Below are 23,991 nucleotides of genomic sequence, written 5' to 3'. Positions count from 1 at the left end.
TCTGTGAAAATGTAATTTAATCAGAAGCCACTGCCAGATTTCTGGATTGGGCTGCACTCAGAGGATCCTGCCTTGGCAAATCGCGCTGTTAAGACACTGATGCCCTTTGCAACCACGTACCTATGTGAGAGTGGATTCTCGGCCCTCACTAGCATGAAAACTAAACACAGGCACAGACTGTGTGTGGAAAATGATTTAAGACTGAGAATCTCTCCAATACAACCCAACATTGCAGAGTTATGTGCATCCTTTCAAGCACACCCTTCTCATTAACCTGTGGTGAGTTATTCACCATTTTCAATGAACAAATAAGGTTTTATATTTAAGATGGTTAAATAAAGAGCAACATTATTATTATATTATTATTTGTGCCCTGGTCCTATAAGAGCTCTTTGTTCACTTCCCACGAGACGGGTTGTGACAAAAACTCACACTCATTCTTATGTTTAATAATAAATGTATCATATAGTGTGTGTGTGGCAGGCTTACAATGATGGCAAAAAAAAAAAAACATTTGAGAGTGAGCTGACCCTGCTGCTAGATGGGGTACGGCTGGAGGTTGAATGTTTGAAGGGGTACGCTGACCCTGCTGCTAGATGGGGTACAGCTGGAGGTTGAATGTTTGAAGGGGTACGCTGACCCTGGTGCTAGATGGGGTACAGCTGGAGGTTGAATGTTTGAAGGGGTACGCTGACCCTGCTGCTAGATGGGGTACAGCTGGAGGTTGAATGTTTGAAGGGGTACGCTGACCCTGGTGCTAGATGGGGTACAGCTGGAGGTTGAATGTTTGAAGGGGTACGGGACTATAACAGGTTTGGAACCACTGATCTAAGACCAAAAGGCTTCTTAACAGCTTCTACCCCCAAACCATAAGACTCCTGAACACTTAATCAAATGGCTACCTGGACTATTTACATTGTACCCACCATATCCTCCATTTTGACACTGCTGCTACTCTGTTTATTATCTATCCTGATTACCTAGTCACTTTACCCCTTCCTACATTATATTACCTCAACTACCTCCACTAACTGATGCCCCCGCACATTGACTCTGTACCGGAAAGTTTAAAAAAGTAACACAAAATAACAATAACGAGGCTATATACAGGGGGTACCGGTACAGAGTCAATGTGGAGGCTATATACAGGGGGTACCGGTACAGAGTCAATGTGGAGGCTATATACAGGGGGTACCGGTACAGAGTCAATGTGGAGGCTATATACAGGGGGTACCGGTACAGAGTCAATGTGGAGGCTATATACAGGGGGTACTGGTACAGAGTCAATGTGGAGGCTATATACAGGGGGTACTGGTACAGAGTCAATGTGGAGGCTATATACAGGGGGTACTGGTACAGAGTCAATGTGGAGGCTATATACAGGGGGGTACCGGTACAGAGTCAATGTGGAGGCTATATACAGGGGGTACTGGTACAGAGTCAATGTGGAGGCTATATACAGGGGGTACCGGTACAGAGTCAATGTGGAGGTTATATACAGGGGGTACCGGTACAGAGTCAATGTGGAGGCTATATACAGGGGGTACCGGTACAGAGTCAATGTGGAGGCTATATACAGGGGGTACAGGTACAGAGTCAATGTGGAGGCTATATACAGGGGGTATCGGTACAGAGTCAATGTGCGGGGTCACAGGTTAGTTGAGGATACATGTAACAGTTCTCCTGATAATAAACGCCCATTACATTGGTGTTCATGACTACAGAGAATCAATATAATTCTGTGTTGTTGTCTCACCTGAACTCCCCAGCTGTTTATAGAACCTGTACTCCAGGTGGAGCTGTGGGGCCCGGGACTTGATGGGCTCCTGGAAATGAGATAAACACCATGAGGGTTAAAGGTCAAACAACATGAGGGTTAAAGATCAAACAACATGAGGGTTAGAGGTCATACAGCATGATGAGGTTTAGAGGTCAAACAACATGAGGGTTAAAGGTCAAACAACATGAGGGTTAGAGGTCAAACAACATGAGGGTTAGAGGTCAAACAGCACGATGAGGGTTAAAGGTCAAACAGCACGATGAGGGTTAAAGGTCAAACAACACGAGGGTTAAAGGTCAAACAACACGAGGGTTAAAGGTCAAACAACACGATGAGGGTTAGAGGTCAAACAACACGAGGGTTAAAGGTCAAACAACACGATGAGGGTTAGAGGTCAAACAACACGATGAGGGTTAGAGGTCAAACAACACGATGAGGGTTAGAGGTCAAACAACACGAGATTTAGAGGTCAAACAATGAGGATAGCTCATAACTTCATCACAGGAAAGAGACTGTGTCTCTCAATCAATCCCAATCACTCAGTTGGTGGGTGAACTTGTGTCCCCCACTAAGCACGGGTGTGGGGTTCAGGACCCCAGGAGGTCGAGTCTCTCCACACAGTGCGCAAGCAAACCACAGAACAGAGGGCTTTCTGAGCAAGTCTGTGTAAAACCAAACCAACAAGCCAAACAGAAACAGATTGCATTTAAACCCACAGGATGTTCTGAACAGCTAACCCAGTGGACAGGGAGGCTTACAACAGCTTTAGGACTACGTACAGGACTACAACAGCTTTAGGACTACGTACAGGACTACTACTGTAAGTCACTCTGGATAAAAGCATCTGCTAAATGACTAAAATGTAAATGTACAACAGCTTTAGGACTACGTACAGGACTACAACAGCTTTAGGACTACGTACAGGACTACAACAGCTTTAGGACTACGTACAGGACTACAACAGCTTTAGGACTACGTACAGGACTACAACAGCTTTAGGACTACGTACATGAGGGTTAAAGGTCAAAGACTGCTCTTCTCTGTGTCACGGAGGCTCTCCGCACTGCTAAAGCTAACTCTCTCTCCTCTGCTCTCATCCTTCTAGACCTATCTGCTGCCTTTGATACTGTGAACCATCAGATCCTCCTCTCCACCCTCTCCGAGCTGGGCATCTCCGGCGCGGCCCACGCTTGGATTGCGTCCTACCTGACAGGTCGCTCCTACCAGGTGGCGTGGCGAGAATCTGTCTCCGCACCACGTGCTCTCACCACTGGTGTCCCCCAGGGCTCTGTTCTAGGCCCTCTCCTATTCTCGCTATACACCAAGTCACTTGGCTCTGTCATATCCTCACACGGTCTCTCCTATCATTGCTATGCAGACGACACACAATTAATCTTCTCCTTTCCCCCTTCTGACAACCAGGTGGCGAAGCGCATCTCTGCATGTCTGGCAGACATATCAGTGTGGATGACGGATCACCACCTCAAGCTGAACCTCGGCAAGACGGAGCTGCTCTTCCTCCCGGGGAAGGACTGCCCGTTCCATGATCTCGCCATCACGGTTGACAACTCCCTTGTGTCCTCCTCCCAGAGTGCTAAGAACCTTGGCGTGATCCTGGACAACACCCTGTCGTTCTCCACTAACATCAAGGCGGTGACCCGATCCTGTAGGTTCATGCTCTACAACATTCGCAGAGTACGACCCTGCCTCACACAGGAAGCGGCGCAGGTCCTAATCCAGGCACTTGTCATCTCCCGTCTGGATTACTGCAACTCGCTGTTGGCTGGGCTCCCTGCCTGTGCCATTAAACCCCTACAACTCATCCAGAACGCCGCAGCCCGTCTGGTGTTCAACCTTCCCAAGTTCTCTCACGTCACCCCGCTCCTCCGCTCTCTCCACTGGCTTCCAGTTGAAGCTCGCATCCGCTACAAGACCATGGTGCTTGCCTACGGAGCTGTGAGGGGAACGGCACCTCCGTACCTTCAGGCTCTGATCAGGCCCTACACCCAAACAAGGGCACTGCGTTCATCCACCTCTGGCCTGCTCGCCTCCCTACCTCTGAGGAAGCACAGTTCCCGCTCAGCCCAGTCAAAACTGTTCGCCGCTCTGGCACCCCAATGGTGGAACAAGTTCCCTCACGATGCCAGGACAGCGGAGTCAATCACCACCTTCCGGAGACACCTGAAACCCCACCTCTTTAAGGAATACCTGGGATAGGATAAAGTAATCCTTCTAACCCCCCCCCCCCTTTAAAGGATTTAGATGCACTATTGTAAAGTGTTTGTTCTACTGGATATTATAGGTGAATGCACCAATTTGTAAGTCGCTCTGGATAAGAGCGTCTGCTAAATGACTTAAATGTAAATGTAAATGACTACGTACATGACTACAACAGCTTTAGGACTACAACAGCTTTAGGACTACAACAGCTTTAGGACTACGTACATGACTACAACATCTTTAGGACTACGTACAGGACAACAGCTTTAGGACTACGTACAGGACTACAACAGCTTTAGGACTACGTACATGCTGCAGGACTCCTGTAGTAACCCCACCCTTAAGGAGTCAACATACTAGGTTGGGTTTGCTCCTAGCAGAACTCAGCAAGGTGAAGTGAACAATCTGTGCCTCGCATACTCCCTTAGTACTGTTTGTCCATCTTGAGACGCCGTAGCCAGTATTCACTTCCTCAAAAGAGTCAGAATGAATCTAAAATAACTCAAGAAATCTGTCATTCATTTTGATGTTTTTTCCGATGATGTTTTAGTTGATCAGTCATCTAACTAAGGTGTTTGGTGCAGTATTTCTCAAGTTAAAAATTGTGCATGAAAACGAGTCGTCTCTCGTTTAATGACAACAAATTATTTATTGAAGTATCTCTACTGTTGACCAGTCATCAACAAAGGAGCGTAGACTTCGGCTACCGAACTTCGGCTTGCCTCGAGAAAAAAATGTAATGTGCACGAAAAGCTGAAAAAATGGGATGGGAAACATTTGGAAGACTTTAGGCTCTAACTGCTACCCTGCCCTTCTACAGAGGAACATGCTCCTAGACTTTAGGCTCTAACTTCTACCCTGCCCTTCTACAGAGGAACATGCTCCTAGACTTTAGGCTCTAACTTCTACCCTGCCCTTCTACAGAGGAACATGCTCCTAGACTTTAGGCTCTAACTTCTACCCTGCCCTTCTACAGAGGAACATGCTCCTAGACTTTAGGCTCTAACTGCTACCCTGCCCTTCTACAGAGGAACATGCTCCTAGACTTTAGGCTCTAACTTCTACCCTGCCCTTCTACAGAGGAACATGCTCCTAGACTTTAGGCTCTAACTGCTACCCTGCCCTTCTACAGAGGAACATGCTCCTAGACTTTAGGCTCTAACTGCTACCCTGCCCTTCTACAGAGGAACATGCTCCTAGGCTAGACTTTAGGCTCTAACTGCTACCCTGCCCTTCTACAGAGGAACATGCTCCTAGGCTAGACTTTAGGCTCTAACTGCTACCCTGCCCTTCTACAGAGGAACATGCTCCTAGACTTTAGGCTCTAACTTCTACCCTGCCCTTCTACAGAGGAACATGCTCCTAGACTTTAGGCTCTAACTGCTACCCTGCCCTTCTACAGAGGAACATGCTCCTAGACTTTAGGCTCTAACTGCTACCCTGCCCTTCTACAGAGGAACATGCTCCTAGACTTTAGGCTCTAACTGCTACCCTGCCCTTCTACAGAGGAACATGCTCCTAGACTTTAGGCTCTAACTGCTACCCTGCCCTTCTACAGAGGAACATGCTCCTAGACTTTAGGCTCTAACTGCTACCCTGCCCTTCTACAGAGGAACATGCTCCTAGACTTTAGGCTCTAACTGCTACCCTGCCCTTCTACAGAGGAACATGCTCCTAGACTTTAGGCTCTAACTGCTACCCTGCCCTTCTACAGAGGAACATGCTCCTAGACTTTAGGCTCTAACTGCTACCCTGCCCTTCTACAGAGGAACATGCTCCTAGACTTTAGGCTCTAACTTCTACCCTGCCCTTCTACAGAGGAACATGCTCCTAGACTTTAGGCTCTAACTTCTACCCTGCCCTTCTACAGAGGAACATGCTCCTAGACTTTAGGCTCTAACTGCTACCCTGCCCTTCTACAGAGGAACATGCTCCTAGGCTAGACTTTAGGCTCTAACTGCTACCCTGCCCTTCTACAGAGGAACATGCTCCTAGGCTAGACTTTAGGCTCTAACTGCTACCCTGCCCTTCTACAGAGGAACATGCTCCTAGGCTAGACTTTAGGCTCTAACTGCTACCCTGCCCTTCTACAGAGGAACATGCTCCTAGGCTAGACTTTAGGCTCTAACTGCTACCCTGCCCTTCTACAGAGGAACATGCTCCTAGACTTTAGGCTCTAACTGCTACCCTGCCCTTCTACAGAGGAACATGCTCCTAGACTTTAGGCTCTAACTGCTACCCTGCCCTTCTACAGAGGAACATGCTCCTAGACTTTAGGCTCTAACTGCTACCCTGCCCTTCTACAGAGGAACATGCTCCTAGACTTTAGGCTCTAACTGCTACCCTGCCCTTCTACAGAGGAACATGCTCCTAGGCTAGATAATGCCATGCCACCCTTCTGGCTCTGCCAGGTCCTGTCTAGTACCACAGATCAACCACCCTCCTGTCTCTCCCAGGTCCTGTCTAGTACCACAGATCAACCACCCTCCTGTCTCTGCCAGGTCCTGTCTAGTACCACAGATCAACCACCCTCCTGTCTCTGCCAGGTCCTGTCTAGTACCACAGATCAACCACCCTCCTGTCTCTGCCAGGTCCTGTCTAGTACCACAGATCAACCACCCTCCTGTCTCTCCCAGGTCCTGTCTAGTACCACAGATCAACCACCCTCCTGTCTCTGCCAGGTCCTGTCTAGTACAACAGATCAACCACCCTCCTGTCTCTGCCAGGTCCTGTCTAGTACCACAGATCAACCACCCTCCTGTCTCTGCCAGGTCCTGTCTAGTACCACAGATCAACCACCCTCCTGTCTCTGCCAGGTCCTGTCTAGTACAACAGATCAACCAATAGGACTCCAGACTGAATCTGAGGTTCCTGGAGGAACCGTAAGACTAATTTCCTTCTCAAGACAAACAATAAAGTACTAGCTATTCTATTCTATATTCACGTTCCATCAAGTTCAGAGACTGATTCACTTCTGTAATACGAGGCTCAGTTGGAGAAGGAGTCCTGTTTCACTGTACAGACATTTACATTTTACATTTAAGTCATTTAGCAGACGCTCTTATCCAGAGCGACTTACAAATTGGTGCATTCACCTTATGATATCCAGTGGAACAACCACTTTACAATAGTGCATCTAAATATTTTAGGGGGGGGGGGGGGTTAGAAGGATTACTTTATCCTATCCCAGGTATTCCTTGAAGAGGTGGGGTTTCAGGTGTCTCCGGAAGGTGGTGATTGACTCCGCTGTCCTGGCGTCGTGAGGGAGCTTGTTCCACCAAGCTCAACATTATGGATACACACAAACTGTGCAGGTCTGCTCACTACAGAGAAAGGTGTTTTGACGTCCATCTCAGGGTGGAACGACATCAACGTGGATTACTGATGCTATAATCTGTGTAGTCTAGGTCAGTTAGCGGCCCAGCGCAGAATTTGTTTATATGGAAGGTGAGTGCAACCTTTACAGACGCTAAAGACCTTTTATTTCAAACCTGAACGTCCAAGCCAGTTCTACTGCATTTTTTCATGCTTCCCCTCTAAATCAGGGACTGATTTAGACCTGGGACACCAGGTGTGTGCAATTTAATGATCAGGTAGAACAGAAAACCAGCAGTAGTCTGGCCTTTTGAATACCCCTTCCTGAATACTCCTACAGGGGGCTCATTCTGCAGTATGGGAATTACGGGAAAAACATGAACAAAAGCCCTATCCGGCAGCTACGCGAACAAGCATAACACAGTATATACAACGACAAAAAAACAGAAGTCAAGGAAACAGGAATCCTGCACGTTTTCAAATTAAAAGCCTCCATTGTCTATTACTCCTCAGCTGAATTCACATTTAGGTAACTAATGTCATAGATTTGTTTGCCAGCTTAAGCTAAAAATCACTAGCTGTATTATGCCTACAACAGCGAAGTTTCATTCCGCTAGGAATATCTCTACAGGATGGACATATCTCTGGGTGACGTGGACATCCCCATGCATGCACCTTATCAAAATATGACTAATACAATATTGCACCATCCCATTCTCTGGGCTCTGTCTGCAATCATAACCAGTAGTATCTACCAGGAATCATGAATCATAACCAGTAGTATCTACCAGGAATCATGAATCATAACCAGTAGTATCTACCAGGAATCATGATTCATAACCAGTAGTATCTACCAGGAATCATGAATCATAACCAGTAGTATCTACCAGGAATAATGATTCATAACCAGTAGTATCCACCAGGAATCATGAATCATAACCAGTAGTATCTACCAGGAATCATGAATCATAACCAGTAGTATCTACCTGGAATCATGAATCATAACCAGTAGTATCTACCTGGAATCATGAATCATAACCAGTAGTATCTACCAGGAATCATGAATCATAACCAGTAGTATCTACCAGGAATCATGAATCATAACCAGTAGTATCTACCAGGAATCATGAATCATAACCAGTAAAAGTGCAAATCAATCCCAGAACAACAGCAAAGGACCTTGTGAAGATGCTGGAGGAAACGGGTACAAAAGTATCTATATCCACAGTAAACAAGTCCTATATCGACATAACCTGAAAGGCCGCTCAGCAAGGAAGAAGCCACTGCTCCAAAACTGCCATAAAAAAGCCAGACTACGGTTTGCAACTGCACATGGGGACAAAGATCGTACTTTTTGGAGAAATGTCCTCTGGTCTGATGAAACAAAAATAGAACTGTTTGGCCATAATGACCATCATTATGTTTGGAGGATGAAGGGGGAGGCTTGCAAGCCGAAGAGCACCATCCCAACCGTGAAGCACGGGGGTGGCAGCATCATGTTGTGGGGGTGCTTTGCTGCAGGAGGGACTGGTGCACTCACAAAATAGATGGCATCATGAGGCAGGAAAATTATGTGGATATATTGAAGCAACATCTAAAGACATCAGTCAGGAAGTTAAAGCTTGGTCACAAATGGGTCTTCCAAATGGACAATGACCCCAAGCATACTTCCATAGTTGTGGCAAAATGGCTTAAGGACAACAAAGTCAAGGTATTGGAGTGGCCATCACAAAGCCCTGACCTCAATCCTATAGAAAATGTGTGGGCAGAACTGAAAAAGCGTGTACGAGCAAGGAGGCCTACAAACCTGACTCAGTTACACCAGCTCTGTCAGGAGGAACGGGCCAAAATTCATCCAACTTATTGTGGGAAGCTTGTGGAAGGCTACCCGAAACGTTTGACCCAAGTTAAACAATTTAAAGCCAATGCTAACAAATACTAATTGAGTGTATGTAAACTTCTGACCCACTGGGAATGTGATGAAAGAAATAAAAGCTGAAATAAATCATTCTCTCTACTATTATTCTGACATTTCACATTCTTAAAATAAAGTGGTGATCCTAACTGACCTAAAGACAGGGAATTATTACTAGGATTAAATGTCAGGAATTGTGAAAAACTGAGTTTAAATGTATTTGGCTAAGGTGTATGTAAACTTCCGACTTCAACTGTATCGTCTGTGTGACGGGGTTGAGCAACGCAAATGGCTATAACAAGCCTACATACAGAGTAGAATTGGTCCCGTGTGGCTCAGTTGGTAGAGCATGGTGTTTGCAATACCAGGGTTGTGGGTTCGATTCCCACGGGGGACCAGTACAGAGAAAAAAAATGTATGAAATGTATGCATTCACTACTGTAAGTCGCTCTGAATAAGAGCATCTGCTAAATGACTAAAATGTAAAAAAAAAATATTTAAATGTAGAATTCACAAATACAACAGTCATAATGACTAATATAAGGCTTACAGTCCGTGCTCCCAAATACTGGAAAAAATGTGATTCATGTGGTGACATGATCACCACATTAGCGCCACGCGGCTATAAAAATAAACTATGCAATTAAATGACACACAACGGCATGGTGTATTTAGATAGCGGAATAGGCTTAAATCATATTTATTTATATTTCGCAGCAGTTATTCTAGACAAGGCTGTGTCTTCATCATTCTCACACGAGTCATTTGCTGAAGGCCCAAGCCTTTAGTACACCATCTACTGGTATAACGTCGTTATTGAATGCAGGTCTAAAACAAGCTCTAGACTTTTATTGAAACCGGAAGTTGCAAAGCAACTCTAACGTCTGGGCTGGAGTTGCTTGATTGACTAGCTAATTTCAACTAGCTACGTTCGGGTTTATGTCCAGATGCCACATTACTGACAAAAGTTCGTACGCATAAAAAAAATAAAAGATCTGTAACCGAGTAAAGGGAGACGTAAAGTAAGAACTGAACGTGTAAATGTTCATTCATAGTCGTAACATAAGAGTTTGTACGTTTTTAAAGATCTATTTGAACGTTTACGTTTCATGCATAGCTTTTCTTAGGATTTTTTATTTTTTACGATCCTAACAATACGTACGTTTAACCTTTAGGCAGCTATCGTCACTTGACAGGCACGCTGACTCTACACTCATCTGGATAGCACCCCCCTTTAGGTGCACGTACAAAGATCTAGCCTCCTCGTAGCCTGCCGGCCCATAATTCTCAGCACGTGGTCCTGTGTGATGACAAAGTCAGTAGTCCGAATGGATCACTATTTAATTAAGGGTGCGATCGGAAATTCACTCTGACTATCTACTCCGATTTCAGAGCGTTCTCGTCTGAAAGCGCAGAATTACTGATGAATTTACAAACGCTCAACACCTGTTGAATATAACCGGTGTCTGTAAACCTCGCGGCTTAAACAATGACGCGGCTAATATATGGATTTTTCCCGCTTTCAATTTTTTTCTCTCCAAAAAAACACATTCTGTGACGTGCTCAGTTTTTTGGCGGCATGAAGCTTTCATTAGACCAATGAAATTGCCGAACGGGTTAAGGTCAAACAACTTTTTGGTTTACTGTTTAGATTAAATCGAGCGCTCTCAAACTTCCCATCATTCTGATTACGGTAGTCATTTTGTCACCCTCATCATGGCAAAGACACGGAGAAATGCATATGATGCAGCTTTCAAGTTGAAGGCGATTGATCTGGCTGTTGGAAAAGGAAATAGAGCTGCTGCACGGGAGCTTGGTCTTAATGAGTCGATGATAAGACGTTGGAAACAGCAGCGTTAAGAATTGACTCAGTGCAAAAAGACAACCAAAGCTTACTGCAAATTAAAAAAAAATTGGTTACAAGCTGTGTTTCGTTAAAGCCTATTTATTTTTGTTACAAGCCGTGTTTCGTTAAAGCCTAATTATTTTTGTTACAAGCCGTGTTTCGTTAAAGCCTATTTATTTTTGATACAAGCCGTGTTTCGTTAAAGCCTGTGTAAAGTTAATTTGTTTCAATGTACCGGTAGGCACCTGCGGCTTATAGACATGTGCGGCTTATTTATGTTCAAAATAAAAAACATTTTTTAATTCAGTGGCTTATATTCAGGTGCGCTCAATAGTCCGGATATTACGGTAATATGAACAGTGGTTAAAAAACATGAGGCGGTTCACACCCAGAAAAATGTGTTTGTGTGGAGGTGCTGACTAACGGCGAATAAACTATAAACTATCAAAATAAAGAAAGTCTCACACTCCATGTATAACCTCCCAGTAATTGAATGGGTATTTACGAACGTTTCGGCATCACTGTGCCTTCCTCGGGGTCACAGACAGTGAAACAGTAAAAGGTCATGTATAGGGGTTATGAAGTGTCATCGGTCTGGTAGGGCTCAGCTCGGTCTCTACGTCCTTCATGGAATAAAGCAGGTCCTCCCTGCACACTCAAATGATCCAACACATACAGGATCAAATCACTACCACTAAAAAGGTATGGTTAGAGCTTTTCAGTGTGGTTGCTGTCATTCTATGACAGATGTTTCTGGCCCGGTAGCACCTCATTCTATGACAGATGTTTCTGGCCCGGTAGCACCTCATTCTATGACAGATGTTTCAGGCCCGGTAGCACCTCATTCTATGACAGACGATTTCAGGCCCGGTAGCACCTCATTCTATGACAGACGTTTCAGGCCCGGTAGCACCTCATTCTATGACAGATGTTTCAGGCCCGGTAGCACCTCATTCTATGACAGACGTTTCAGGCCCGGTAGCACCTCATTCTATGACAGATGTTTCAGGCCCGGTAGCACCTCATTCTATGACAGACGTTTCAGGCCCGGTAGCACCTCATTCTATGACAGATGTTTCTGGCCCGGTAGCACCTCATTCTATGACAGATGTTTCAGGCCCGGTAGCACCTCATTCTATGACAGACGTTTCAGGCCCGGTAGCACCTCATTCTATGACAGACGTTTCAGGCCCGGTAGCACCTCATTCTATGACAGACGTTTCTGGCCCGGTAGCACCTCATTCTATGACAGATGTTTCAGGCCCGGTAGCACCTCATTCTATGACAGACGTTTCAGGCCCGGTAGCACCTCATTCTATGACAGACGTTTCAGGCCCGGTAGCACCTCATTCTATGACAGACGTTTCAGGCCCGGTAGCACCTCATTCTATGACAGACGTTTCAGGCCCGGTAGCACCTCATTCTATGACAGACGTTTCAGGCCCGGTAGCACCTCATTCTATGACAGATGTTTCTGGCCTGGTAGCACCTCATTCTATGACAGATGTTTTAGGCCCGGTAGCACCTCATTCTATGACAGACGTTTTAGGCCCGGTAGCACCTCATTCTATGACAGACGTTTCAGGCCCGGTAGCACCTCATTCTATGACAGACGTTTCAGGCCCGGTAGCACCTCATTCTATGACAGACGTTTCAGGCCCGGTAGCACCTCATTCTATGACAGATGTTTCTGGCCCGGTAGCACCTCATTCTATGACAGACGTTTCAGGCCCGGTAGCACCTCATTCTATGACAGATGTTTCAGGCCCGGTAGCACCTCATTCTATGACAGATGTTTCTGGCCCGGTAGCACCTCATTCTATGACAGATGTTTCTGGCCCGGTAGCACCTCATTCTATGACAGACGTTTCAGGCCCGGTAGCACCTCATTCTATGACAGATGTTGCTGGCCCGGTAGCACCTCATTCTATGACAGATGTTTCTGGCCTGGTAGCACCTCATTCTATGACAGACGTTTCAGGCCTGGTAGCACCTCATTCTATGACAGACGTTTCAGGCCCGGTAGCACCTCATTCTGTTTCAATAACACGGTACCTCATTTTGTTTACCAGTCGGCCCCAGCCTCAGGTCCTGTATGTACCTAACTGACCCGCTCTTCCCATTCATCGCCATTTACCCGTTGTTGTCTTAGCTCTCCTGATCAACACCTGTGATTGCTCTATGCCTCTCTCTAATGTCAATATGCCTTGTCTACTGCTGTCTTGGCTAGTTCTTACTGTTTTATTTCACTGTAGCGCCCCCCAGTCCCGCTCAAAATGCCTTAGATAGCTCTTTCGTCCCACCCCACCACACATGCGGCGACCTCGCCTACGTTAATTGATGCCTCCAGAGATGAAACATCTCTCATCGTCACTCAGCGCCTAGGTTTACCTCCACTGTACTCACATCCTACCATACTCTTGACTGTACATTATGCCTTGAATCTATTACCACGCCCAGAAATCTGCTCCTTTTCTTCTCCAAGCATGACCCAGTCAAAAAATGTAGAACCAGGAACAGATATAGCCCTTTGTTCACTCCAGACCAGACTGCCCTTGAACAGCACAAAAACATCCTATGGCATTCGGCATTAGCATCGAATAGCCCCCGTGATATGCAACTTTTCAGGGAAGTTAGGAACCAATATACTCAGTCAGTTAGGAAAGCTAAGGCTAGCTTTTTTCAAACAGAAATTTGCATCCTGTAGCACAAACTCCAAAAAGTTCTGGGACACTGTAAAGTCCATGGAGAATAAGAGCACCTCCTCCCAGCTGCCCACCGCACTGAGGCTAGGAAACACGGTCACCACCGATAAATCCACGATAATCGAGAATTTCAAGAAGCATTTTTCTACAGCTGGCCATGCTTTCCACCTGGCTACTCCTACCCCGGTCAACAGCTCTGCACCCCCCATAGCAACTTGCCCAAGCCTCCCCCACTTCTCCTTCACCCAAAATTATCCGCCGCAATTGCTGCAAGCCCTATTACTAGCCTATTCAACCTCTCTTTCGTGTCGTCTGAGATCCCCAAAGACTGAAAAGCTGCCGCGGTCATCCCCTTCTTCAAAGGGGGAGACACTCTAAACCCAAACTGCAACAGACCTATATCTATCCTACCCTGCCTTTCTAAGGTCTTCGAAAGCCAAGTTAACAAACAGATCACCGACCATTTCGAATCCCACCGTACCTTCTCCGCTATGCAATCTGGTTTCAGAGCTGGTCATGGGTGCACCTCAGCCACGCTCAAGGTACTAAACGACATCATAACCGCCATCGATAAAAGACAATACAGTGCAGCCGTATTCATCAACCTGGCCAAGGCTTTCGACTCTGTCAATCACAACATTCTTATCGGCAGACTCAACAGCCTTGGTTTCTCAAATGACTGCCTCGCCTGGTTCACCAACTACTTCTCAGACAGAGTTCCGTGTGTCAAATCAGAGGGCCTGTTGTCCGAACCTCTGGCAGTCTCTATGGGGGTGCCACAAGGCTCAATTCTCGGGCCGACTCTTTTCTCTGTATACACCAATGATGTCGCTCTTGCTGCTGCTGATTTTCTGATTCACCTCTACGCAGACGACACCATTTTGTATACTTCTGGCCCTTCTGTGTTAACTAACCTCCAGACGAGCTTCAATGCCATACAACACTCCTTCCGTGGCCTCCAACTGCTCTGAAATGCAAGTAAAACTAAATGCATGCTCTTCAACCGATCGCTGCCTGCACCTGCCCGCCTGTCTAGCATCACTACTTTGGACGGCTCTGACTTGTGGAATATGTGGACAACTACAAATACCTAGGTGTCTGTTTAGACTGTAAACTCTCCTTCCAGACTCACATTCATCTCCAATCCAAAGTTAAATCTAGAATCGGCTTCCTATTTCGCAACAAAGCATCCTTCTAAATCCAAATCGTTTCGCTCTTGGAGAGTTCAGAGCGCACACTGGATTCTCTGATCGAGGTGTAAGGTTGATCCGAGCATTCTGACCTCACAATGGCAGTCAAGCTCCCAAGCTAACAGGCTAAGGTTGGCTAGCTTGCTAGCTACTTCAAAATCGAATTTAATTTGTCACATGCACCGAATACAACTGGTGTAGACCTTACAGTGAAATGCTTACTTACAAGCCCTTAACCAACAATGCAGTTAAGAAAATCCCCAAAAAAGTAAGAGATAAGAATAACAAATAATTAAAGAGCAGCAGTAAACAACAATAGCGGGGCTATATACAGTCAATGTGTGGGGGGTACCAGTGTCGAGGTAATTGAGGTAATTATGTACATGTAGGTAGAGTTATTAAAGTGGCTATGCATAGGAATTTAAAAGAGTAGCTGTGGTATAAAAGATGGGGTGGGGGGGCAATGCAAATAGTCTGAGTAGTCATTTGATTAGATGTTTAGGATTCTTATGGCTTGGCGGTTTGGTCCTAGACTTGGCGCTCCGGTACCGCTTTCCGTGCGGTAGCAGAGAGAACAGTCTACAGTTCAACCTCATGTTCATATAACATGTTATAGCATTAGATCCACTCACCAGTTTGATAGCCACATATTCATTCGTGTACAGGTTCTTCCCCAGGCGAAGCTCTCCAAAGTTCCCACAGCCGATCTTCTTCCCAACCCGAAAGTTAGGGCCCACCATGAGCACCCCGGAGCCGCTCCCCGAGCTGCGACTGCCATGCCCCGAACGGCTCCCTCCGGACTTCGACATCCTCTTCCCTTCCTCTGCCTCCCCCTTTCCTCCTCCTCCTCCTCCTCCTCCTCCTCCTCTCTTGTCAAAGTCCATAAGTTTGTGGTACCCTGGCCTCTCCACGATTACTCCACTGCCATGCAGTCCTCAGAGCCGCCAAAACATCCACCAGACCGGCAGGGGGCGTGGAGGGGAAGGGAGAGGTGGAGAGAGCCAAGTCACCACACACAGTGCAGGGCTAGTACTGAATGTGTGAGTGCGAATATACTCTTTATGAGGTCCTACGGACTTCCAACGGTTGAGCTGATAACTACTAATCAAGTTAGCAACGGTGAGGGTAGAGCGTAAAAATCAGGTGAACTGATGAGTCATCCTCTTCTGTGGGTTTGTGGCTCTCTCTTTCTTCTCCAATCCCCACCAGCATCAAAGCTGCATCTCAACCTAGGACTGGACTCACACTAGCGAACTAAGAGATGCTATCCTAGCTAAAGGAAGGAAGCCTATCCTAGCTAAAGGAAGGAAGCCTATCCTAGCTAAAAGAAGGAAGGTGCTCCTAGCTCCTGGCTGTGTGATTGATGTGGGCGTCGTCCTCCAGGGCCCACTCCTGGCGAGGTTGTGAAGGTGCAGTCATTCCCAGCGGTCTGATACACCTGGTGGAGCAGTTGGTTGTACAGATGGGCTAACCCAACAGCTCTACACCTGGGGGAAGAGACAGAACGTTAACTGTTATAATCAGGAAATACTCCATTAATCTACAACATAGCAATTAAAATGGATCTCATATACACACACCAACAGCTAGGTAGCTATAGCATGCTGTAATTCAACAATGTGTTTGAATCAAATCGGTGAGGATGCCAGCTTTCTACTGCTCTCTCATCGAACCACCTTTCTCCATTTCCACGAGCGCCAAGTACAGACATTTCCAGTTCTCCAAACTCCATTTGCACCATTTGTTTGTGCCATTAGCGGCAACATGGACTTGAGGATTATTTTGTTGTGTTCATAAAACAATGCTTTATTTTAAGAACTTCATGAACGGCGCGCAGTGTCCCTAGAGCGCGCAGTGTCCCTAGAGCGCGCAGTGTCCCTAGAGCGCGCAGTGTCCCAAGGGTGCGCAGTGTCCCTAGAGCGAGCAGTGTCCCTAGAGCGAGCAGTGTCCCTAGAGCGCGCAGTGTCCCTAGAGCGCGCAGTGTCCCTAGAGCGCGCAGTGTTTCAAGATGGTTAAGTCAGGCGCACCGTGTTTCTAGGGCGTGGTGTCTGGCGCACCGTGTTTCTAGGGCGTGGTGTCTGGGGCACCGTGTTTCTAGGGCGTGGTGTCTGGCGCACCGTGTTTCTAGAGTGTGGTGTCTGGCGCACCGTGTTTCTAGGGCACGATCTTGGGCACGATCTACAAAGAGAGTTCTCATCTATATTATTTGTAGCCGTCTACACAGACCGATGCTGGCACTAAGAGCGCACTCAACCAAGGCCAAGACCTAAGGCCATAAGCAAAGAAGAAAATGTTCACCCAGAAGCGGCGCTCCTAGTGGCCGGGGACTTTAATCTAGGGAAACTCAAATCAGTTTTACCTCATTTCTATCAGCATGTCACATGTGCAACCAGAGGGGGGAAAACAAATCCTAGACCACCTTTACCCCACACACAGATGTACAAAAAGCTCTCCCCCGACCTCCATTTGGCAAATCCAACCATTTTTCTATCCTTCTGATTCCTGCTTACAAGAAAAAACTAAAAGCAGGAAGTACCAGTGACTCGTTCAATACGGAAGTGGTCAGATAGCGCGGACGCTAAGCTACAGGACTGTTTTGCTAGCACAGACTGGAATATGTTCCGGGATTCACCCAATGGCATTGAGAAGTACCTCAGTCATCAGCTTCATCAACGACGTCTTCCCCTCAGTGACCGTACGTACATATCCCAACCAGAAGCCATGGATTACAGGCAACATCCGCATTGAGCTAAAGGCTAAAGCTTCCGCTTTCAAGGGGCAGGACACTAATCCGGATGCCTATAAGAAATCCCGCTATGCCCTTAGGTGAACCATCAAACAAGCAAAGGGTCAATAGAGGATTAAGATTTAATCGTACTACACCGGCTCTGACGTTCGTCAGATGTGGCAGGGCTTGTAAACTATTACAGACTACAAAGGGAAACCCAGACGCGAGCTGCCCAGTGACGGGAGCCTACCAGATGAGCTAAATGCCTTTTATGCTCGCTTCGAGGCAAGCAACACTGAAGCATGCACGAGAGCACCAGCTGTTCTGAATGACTGGGTGACAACGCTCTCAGTAGTCAATGTGAGCAAGACCTTTAAACAGGTCCACATTCACAAAGCCGCGGGGCCAGATGTATTACCAGGACGTGTACTCAAAGCATGCGCGGACCAACTGGCAAAGGTCTTCACTGACATTTTCAACATCTCCCTGACTGAGTCTGTAATACCTACATGTTTCAAGCAGTCCACCATTGTCCCTGTGCCCAAGGAAGCGAAGGTAACCTCCCTAAATGATTACCGCCCTGTAGCACTCACGTCGGTAGCCATGAAGTTACCCTAGACCCGCTCCAATTCGCAAACCACCCCAACAGATCCACAGATGACGCAATCTCAATCACACTCCACACTGCCCTTTCCCACCTGGACAAAAGGAACACCTATGTGAGAATGCTGTTCATTGACTACAGCTCAGCGTTCAACACCATAGTTCCCACGAAGCTCATCACTAAGCCAAGGACCCTGGGACTAAACACCTCCCTCTGCAACTGGATCCTGAACTACCTGACAGGCCACCCCAGGTGGTAAGGGTAGGTAACAACACATCTGCCACGCTGATCCTTAACACTGGGGCCCCTCAGGGTTGTGTACTTAGTCCCCTCCTGTACTCCCTGTTCACCCACGACTGCGTGGCCAAACAACTCCAACACCATCATTAAGTTTGCTGACGACACAACAGTGGTAGGCCTGATCACCGACAACGATGAGACAGCCTATAGGGAGGAGGTCAGAGACCTGGCAGTGTGGTGCCAGGACAACAACCTCTCCCTCAATGTGAGCAAGACAAAGGAGCTGATCGTGGACTATAGGAAAAGGAGGGCCGAACTGGCCCCCATTAAAATCAACGGGGCTGTAGTGGAGCGGGTCGAGAGTTTCAAGTTCCTTGGTGTCCACATCACCAACGATCTATCATGGTCCAAACACACCAAGACAGTCGTGAAGAGGGGACGACAAAACCTTTTCCCCCTCAGGAAACTAAAAAGCTTTGGCATGGTTCCCCAGATCCTCAAAAAGTTCTACAGCTGCACCATCAAGAGCATCCTGACCGGTTGCATCACCGCCTGGTATGGCAACTGCTCGGCATCTGACCGCAAGGCGCTACAGAGGGTAGTGCGTACGGCCCAGTACATCACTGAGGCCAAGCTTCCTGCAATTGCCTACATCCCAAATTGCCCCCTATTGCCTACGGGTCAAATGGCCCCTCTGAATAACAGGCCGTGATTTTGGCTTAACTGCGTTGTGAAAAAGACGCCACCTAGATAGCACAGCAGGACATATCTGGAAACCAATCATAATAACTTTTCATTGCATGTTCGTAATAACAAAATTAGACCATTTTAGTGTTAACCATTTTAATTAGATAAAAGTCAAGGACATGAAACTAAAAGAAAGGATTAGAATGTGCAGAATTTTCTGACAATAGTCAGCTACCTTTCAGCTACCAGTCAGCTACCAGTCAGCTACCATTCAGCTACCATTCAGCTACCATTCAGCTACCATTTGTTACAATATACATTTAGTCATTTTGCATAGTGCTCTGGGCGGTATCGTTGTAGGTTGACATCCATTTTCCCCTGAACCCTCTGATCGTCAAACAGAACTAAAAGGCGGAGGAGGAGAGGGGAATTATCCGGGACAGAAAGCAGAACGGAAGTCTTGCATGTTGAAAGCAGTATGTCATTTGCTGCAGCTGCCTGCTCAGCGTCTGACTGACGGATTTAGAAACCAGAGGCCGTCTCATCCTACAGTACAGCTACTGGTCAGGTCCAGAAACCAGAACCCACCTCATCCTACAGTACAGCTACTGGTCAGGTCCAGAAACCAGAGCCCACCTCATCCTACAGTACAGCTACTGGTCAGGTCCAGAAACCAGAGCCCACCTCATCCTACAGTACAGCTACAGGTCAGGTCCAGAAACAGAACCCACCTCATCCTACAGTACAGCTACTGGTCAGGTCTAGAAACCAGAACCCACCTCATCCTACAGTACAGCTACTGGTCAGGTCCAGAAACCAGAACCCACCTCATCCTACAGTACAGCTACTGGTCAGGTCTAGAAACCAGAACCCACCTCATCCTACAGTACAGCTACTGGTCAGATCCAGAAACCAGAGCCCACCTCATCCTACAGTACAGCTACTGGTCAGGTCCAGAAACCAGAGCCCACCTCATCCTACAGTACAGCTACTGGTCAGGTCCAGAAACCAGAGCCCACCTCATCCTACAGTACAGCTACTGGTCAGGTCCAGAAACCAGAGCCCACCTCATCCTACAGTACAGCTACTGGTCAGGTCCAGAAACCAGAACCCACCTCATCCTACAGCTACTGGTCAGGTCCAGAAACCAGAGCCCACCTCATCCTACAGTACAGCTACTGGTCAGGTCCAGAAACCAGAACCCACCTCATCCTACAGTACAGCTACTGGTCAGGTCCAGAAACCAGAGCCCACCTCATCCTACAGTACAGCTACTGGTCAGGTCCAGAAACCAGAACCCACCTCATCCTACAGTACAGCTACTGGTCAGGTCCAGAAACCAGAACCCACCTCATCCTACACTACAGCTACTGGTCAGGTCTAGAAACCAGAACCCACCTCATCCTACAGTACAGCTACTGGTCAGGTCCAGAAACCAGAACCCACCTCATCCTACAGTACAGCTACTGGTCAGGTCCAGAAACCAGAACCCACCTCATCCTACAGTACAGCTACTGGTCAGGTCCAGAAAACAGAACCCACCTCATCCTACAGTACAGCTACTGGTCAGGTCCAGAAACCAGAGCCCACCTCATCCTACAGTACAGCTACTGGTCAGATCCAGAAACCAGAGCCCACCTCATCCTACAGTACAGCTACTGGTCAGATCCAGAAACCAGAGCCCACCTCATCCTACAGTACAGCTACTGGTCAGGTCCAGAAACCAGAACCCACCTCATCCTACAGTACAGCTACTGGTCAGGTCCAGAAACCAGAACCCACCTCATCCTACAGTACAGCTACTGGTCAGGTCCAGAAACCAGAACCCACCTCATCCTACAGTACAGCTACTGGTCAGGTCTAGAAACCAGAGCCCACCTCATCCTACAGTACAGCTACTGGTCAGGTCCAGAAACCAGAACCCACCTCATCCTACAGTACAGCTACTGGTCAGGTCCAGAAACCAGAACCCACCTCATCCTACAGTACAGCTACTGGTCAGGTCCAGAAACCAGAACCCACCTCATCCTACAGTACAGCTACTGGTCAGGTCCAGAAACCAGAACCCACCTCATCCTACAGCTACTGGTCAGGTCCAGAAACCAGAACCCACCTCATCCTACAGCTACTGGTCAGGTCCAGAAACCAGAGCCCACCTCATCCTACAGTACAGCTACTGGTCAGGTCCAGAAACCAGAGCCCGTCTCATCCTACAGCTACTGGTCAGGTCCAGAAACCAGAACCCACCTCATCCTACAGTACAGCTACTGGTCAGGCCCAGAAACAAGAACCCACCTCATCCTACAGCTACTGGTCAGGTCCAGAAACCAGAACCCACCTCATCCTACAGCTACTGGTCAGGTCCAGAAACCAGAGCCCACCTCATCCTACAGTACAGCTACTGGTCAGGTCCAGAAACCAGAGCCCACCTCATCCTACAGTACAGCTACTGGTGAGGTCCAGAAACCAGAGCCCACCTCATCCTACAGTACAGCTACTGGTCAGATCCAGAAACCAGAGCCCACCTCATCCTACAGTACAGCTACTGGTCAGGTCCAGAAACCAGAGCCCGTCTCATCCTACAGTACAGCTACTGGTCAGGTCCAGAAACCAGAGCCCACCTCATCCTACAGTACAGCTACTGGTCAGGTCCAGAAACCAGAGCCCACCTCATCCTACAGTACAGCTACTGGTCAGGTCCAGAAACCAGAGCCCACCTCATCCTACAGCTACTGGTCAGGTCCAGAAACCAGAGCCCACCTCATCCTACAGTACAGCTACTGGTCAGGTCCAGAAACCAGAGCCCACCTCATCCTACAGTACAGCTACTGGTCAGGTCCAGAAACCAGAACCCGTCTCATCCTACAGTACAGCTACTGGTCAGGTCCAGAATCCAAAACCCGTCTCATCCTACAGTACAGCTACTGGTCAGGTCCAGAATCCAGAACCCACCTCATCCTACAGTACAGCTACTGGTCAGGTCCAGAAACCAGAGCCCACCTCATCCTACAGTACAGCTACTGGTCAGGTCCAGAAACCAGAACCCATCTCATCCTACAGCTACTGGTCAGGTCCAGAAACCAGAGCCCACCTCATCCTACAGTACAGCTACTGGTCAGGTCCAGAAACCAGAACCCACCTCATCCTACAGTACAGCTACTGGTCAGGTCCAGAAACCAGAACCCACCTCATCCTACAGTACAGCTACTGGTCAGGTCCAGAAACCAGAACCCACCTCATCCTACAGTACAGCTACTGGTCAGGTCCAGAAACCAGAGCCCACCTCATCCTACAGTACAGCTACTGGTCAGGTCCAGAAACCAGAACCCACCTCATCCTACAGTACAGCTACTGGTCAGGTCCAGAAACCAGAGCCCATCTCATCCTACAGCTACTGGTCAGGTCCAGAAACCAGAACCCACCTCATCCTACAGTACAGCTACTGGTCAGGTCCAGAAACCAGAGCCCACCTCATCCTACAGCTACTGGTCAGGTCCAGAAACCAGAGCCCACCTCATCCTACAGTACAGCTACTGGTCAGGTCCAGAAACCAGAACCCACCTCATCCTACAGTACAGCTACTGGTCAGGTCCAGAAACCAGAGCCCACCTCATCCTACAGTAAAGCTACTGGTCAGGTCCAGAAACCAGAACCCACCTCATCCTACAGTACAGCTACTGGTCAGGTCCAGAAACCAGAACCCACCTCATCCTACAGTACAGCTACTGGTCAGGTCCAGAAACCAGAACCCACCTCATCCTACAGTACAGCTACTGGTCAGGTCTAGAAACCAGAGCCCACCTCATCCTACAGTACAGCTACTGGTCAGGTCCAGAAACCAGAACCCACCTCATCCTACAGCTACTGGTCAGGTCCAGAAACCAGAGCCCACCTCATCCTACAGTACAGCTACTGGTCAGGTCCAGAAACCAGAACCCACCTCATCCTACAGTACAGCTACTGGTCAGGTACAGAAACAAGAGCCCACCTCATCCTACAGTACAGCTACTGGTCAGGTCCAGAAACCAGAGCCCGTCTCATCCTACAGTACAGCTACTGGTCAGGTCCAGAAACCAGAGCCCACCTCATCCTACAGTACAGCTACTGGTCAGGTCCAGAAACCAGAACCCACCTCATCCTACAGTACAGCTACTGGTCAGCTCCAGAAACCAGAACCCACCTCATCCTACAGTACAGCTACTGGTCAGGTCCAGAAACCAGAACCCACCTCATCCTACAGTACAGCTACTGGTCAGGTCCAGAAACCAGAACCCACCTCATCCTACAGTACAGCTACTGGTCAGGTCCAGAAACTAGAACCCACCTCATCCTACAGTACAGCTACTGGTCAGGTCCAGAAACCAGAACCCACCTCATCCTACAGCACAGCTACTGGTCAGGTCCAGAAACCAGAGCCCACCTCATCCTACAGTACAGCTACTGGTCAGGTCCAGAAACCAGAACCCACCTCATCCTACAGTACAGCTACTGGTCAGGTCCAGAAACCAGAGCCCACCTCATCCTACAGTACAGCTACTGGTCAGGTCCAGAAACCAGAACCCACCTCATCCTACAGTACAGCTACTGGTCAGGTCCAGAAACCAGAACCCACCTCATCCTACAGTACAGCTACTGGTCAGGTCCAGAAACCAGAACCCACCTCATCCTACAGCTACTGGTCAGGTCCAGAAACCAGAGCCCACCTCATCCTACAGTACAGCTACTGGTCAGGTCCAGAAACCAGAACCCACCTCATCCTAC

The 23,991-nt window shown here is 47.8% G+C and overlaps 1 protein-coding gene across 6 annotated transcripts in view; it reads right to left on the bottom strand.

The window, feature by feature from the left end:
* LOC115157661 (casein kinase I) overlaps window positions 1-23,991 on the bottom strand; it is an 86,635-nt gene that overhangs the window by 27,950 nt on the left and 34,694 nt on the right. For all 6 annotated transcript variants that reach the window (XM_029706096.1, XM_029706095.1, XM_029706098.1 and 3 more), the window contains exons 2-3: window positions 15,604-16,458; window positions 1,757-1,826 (exon numbers count right to left, since the gene is read on the bottom strand). In XM_029706096.1, coding sequence (XP_029561956.1) covers window positions 1,757-1,826; window positions 15,604-15,855 — 322 coding nt within the window. In that variant the 5' untranslated portion in view covers window positions 15,856-16,458. The remainder of the gene's footprint in view (window positions 1-1,756; window positions 1,827-15,603; window positions 16,459-23,991) is intronic.

The sequence above is a fragment of the Salmo trutta genome, chromosome 21, assembly GCF_901001165.1.
Source record: "Salmo trutta chromosome 21, fSalTru1.1, whole genome shotgun sequence".
In the NCBI taxonomy this organism is placed as follows: domain Eukaryota; kingdom Metazoa; phylum Chordata; class Actinopteri; order Salmoniformes; family Salmonidae; genus Salmo; species Salmo trutta.
This window is presented reverse-complemented; position numbering and strand designations above follow the sequence as displayed.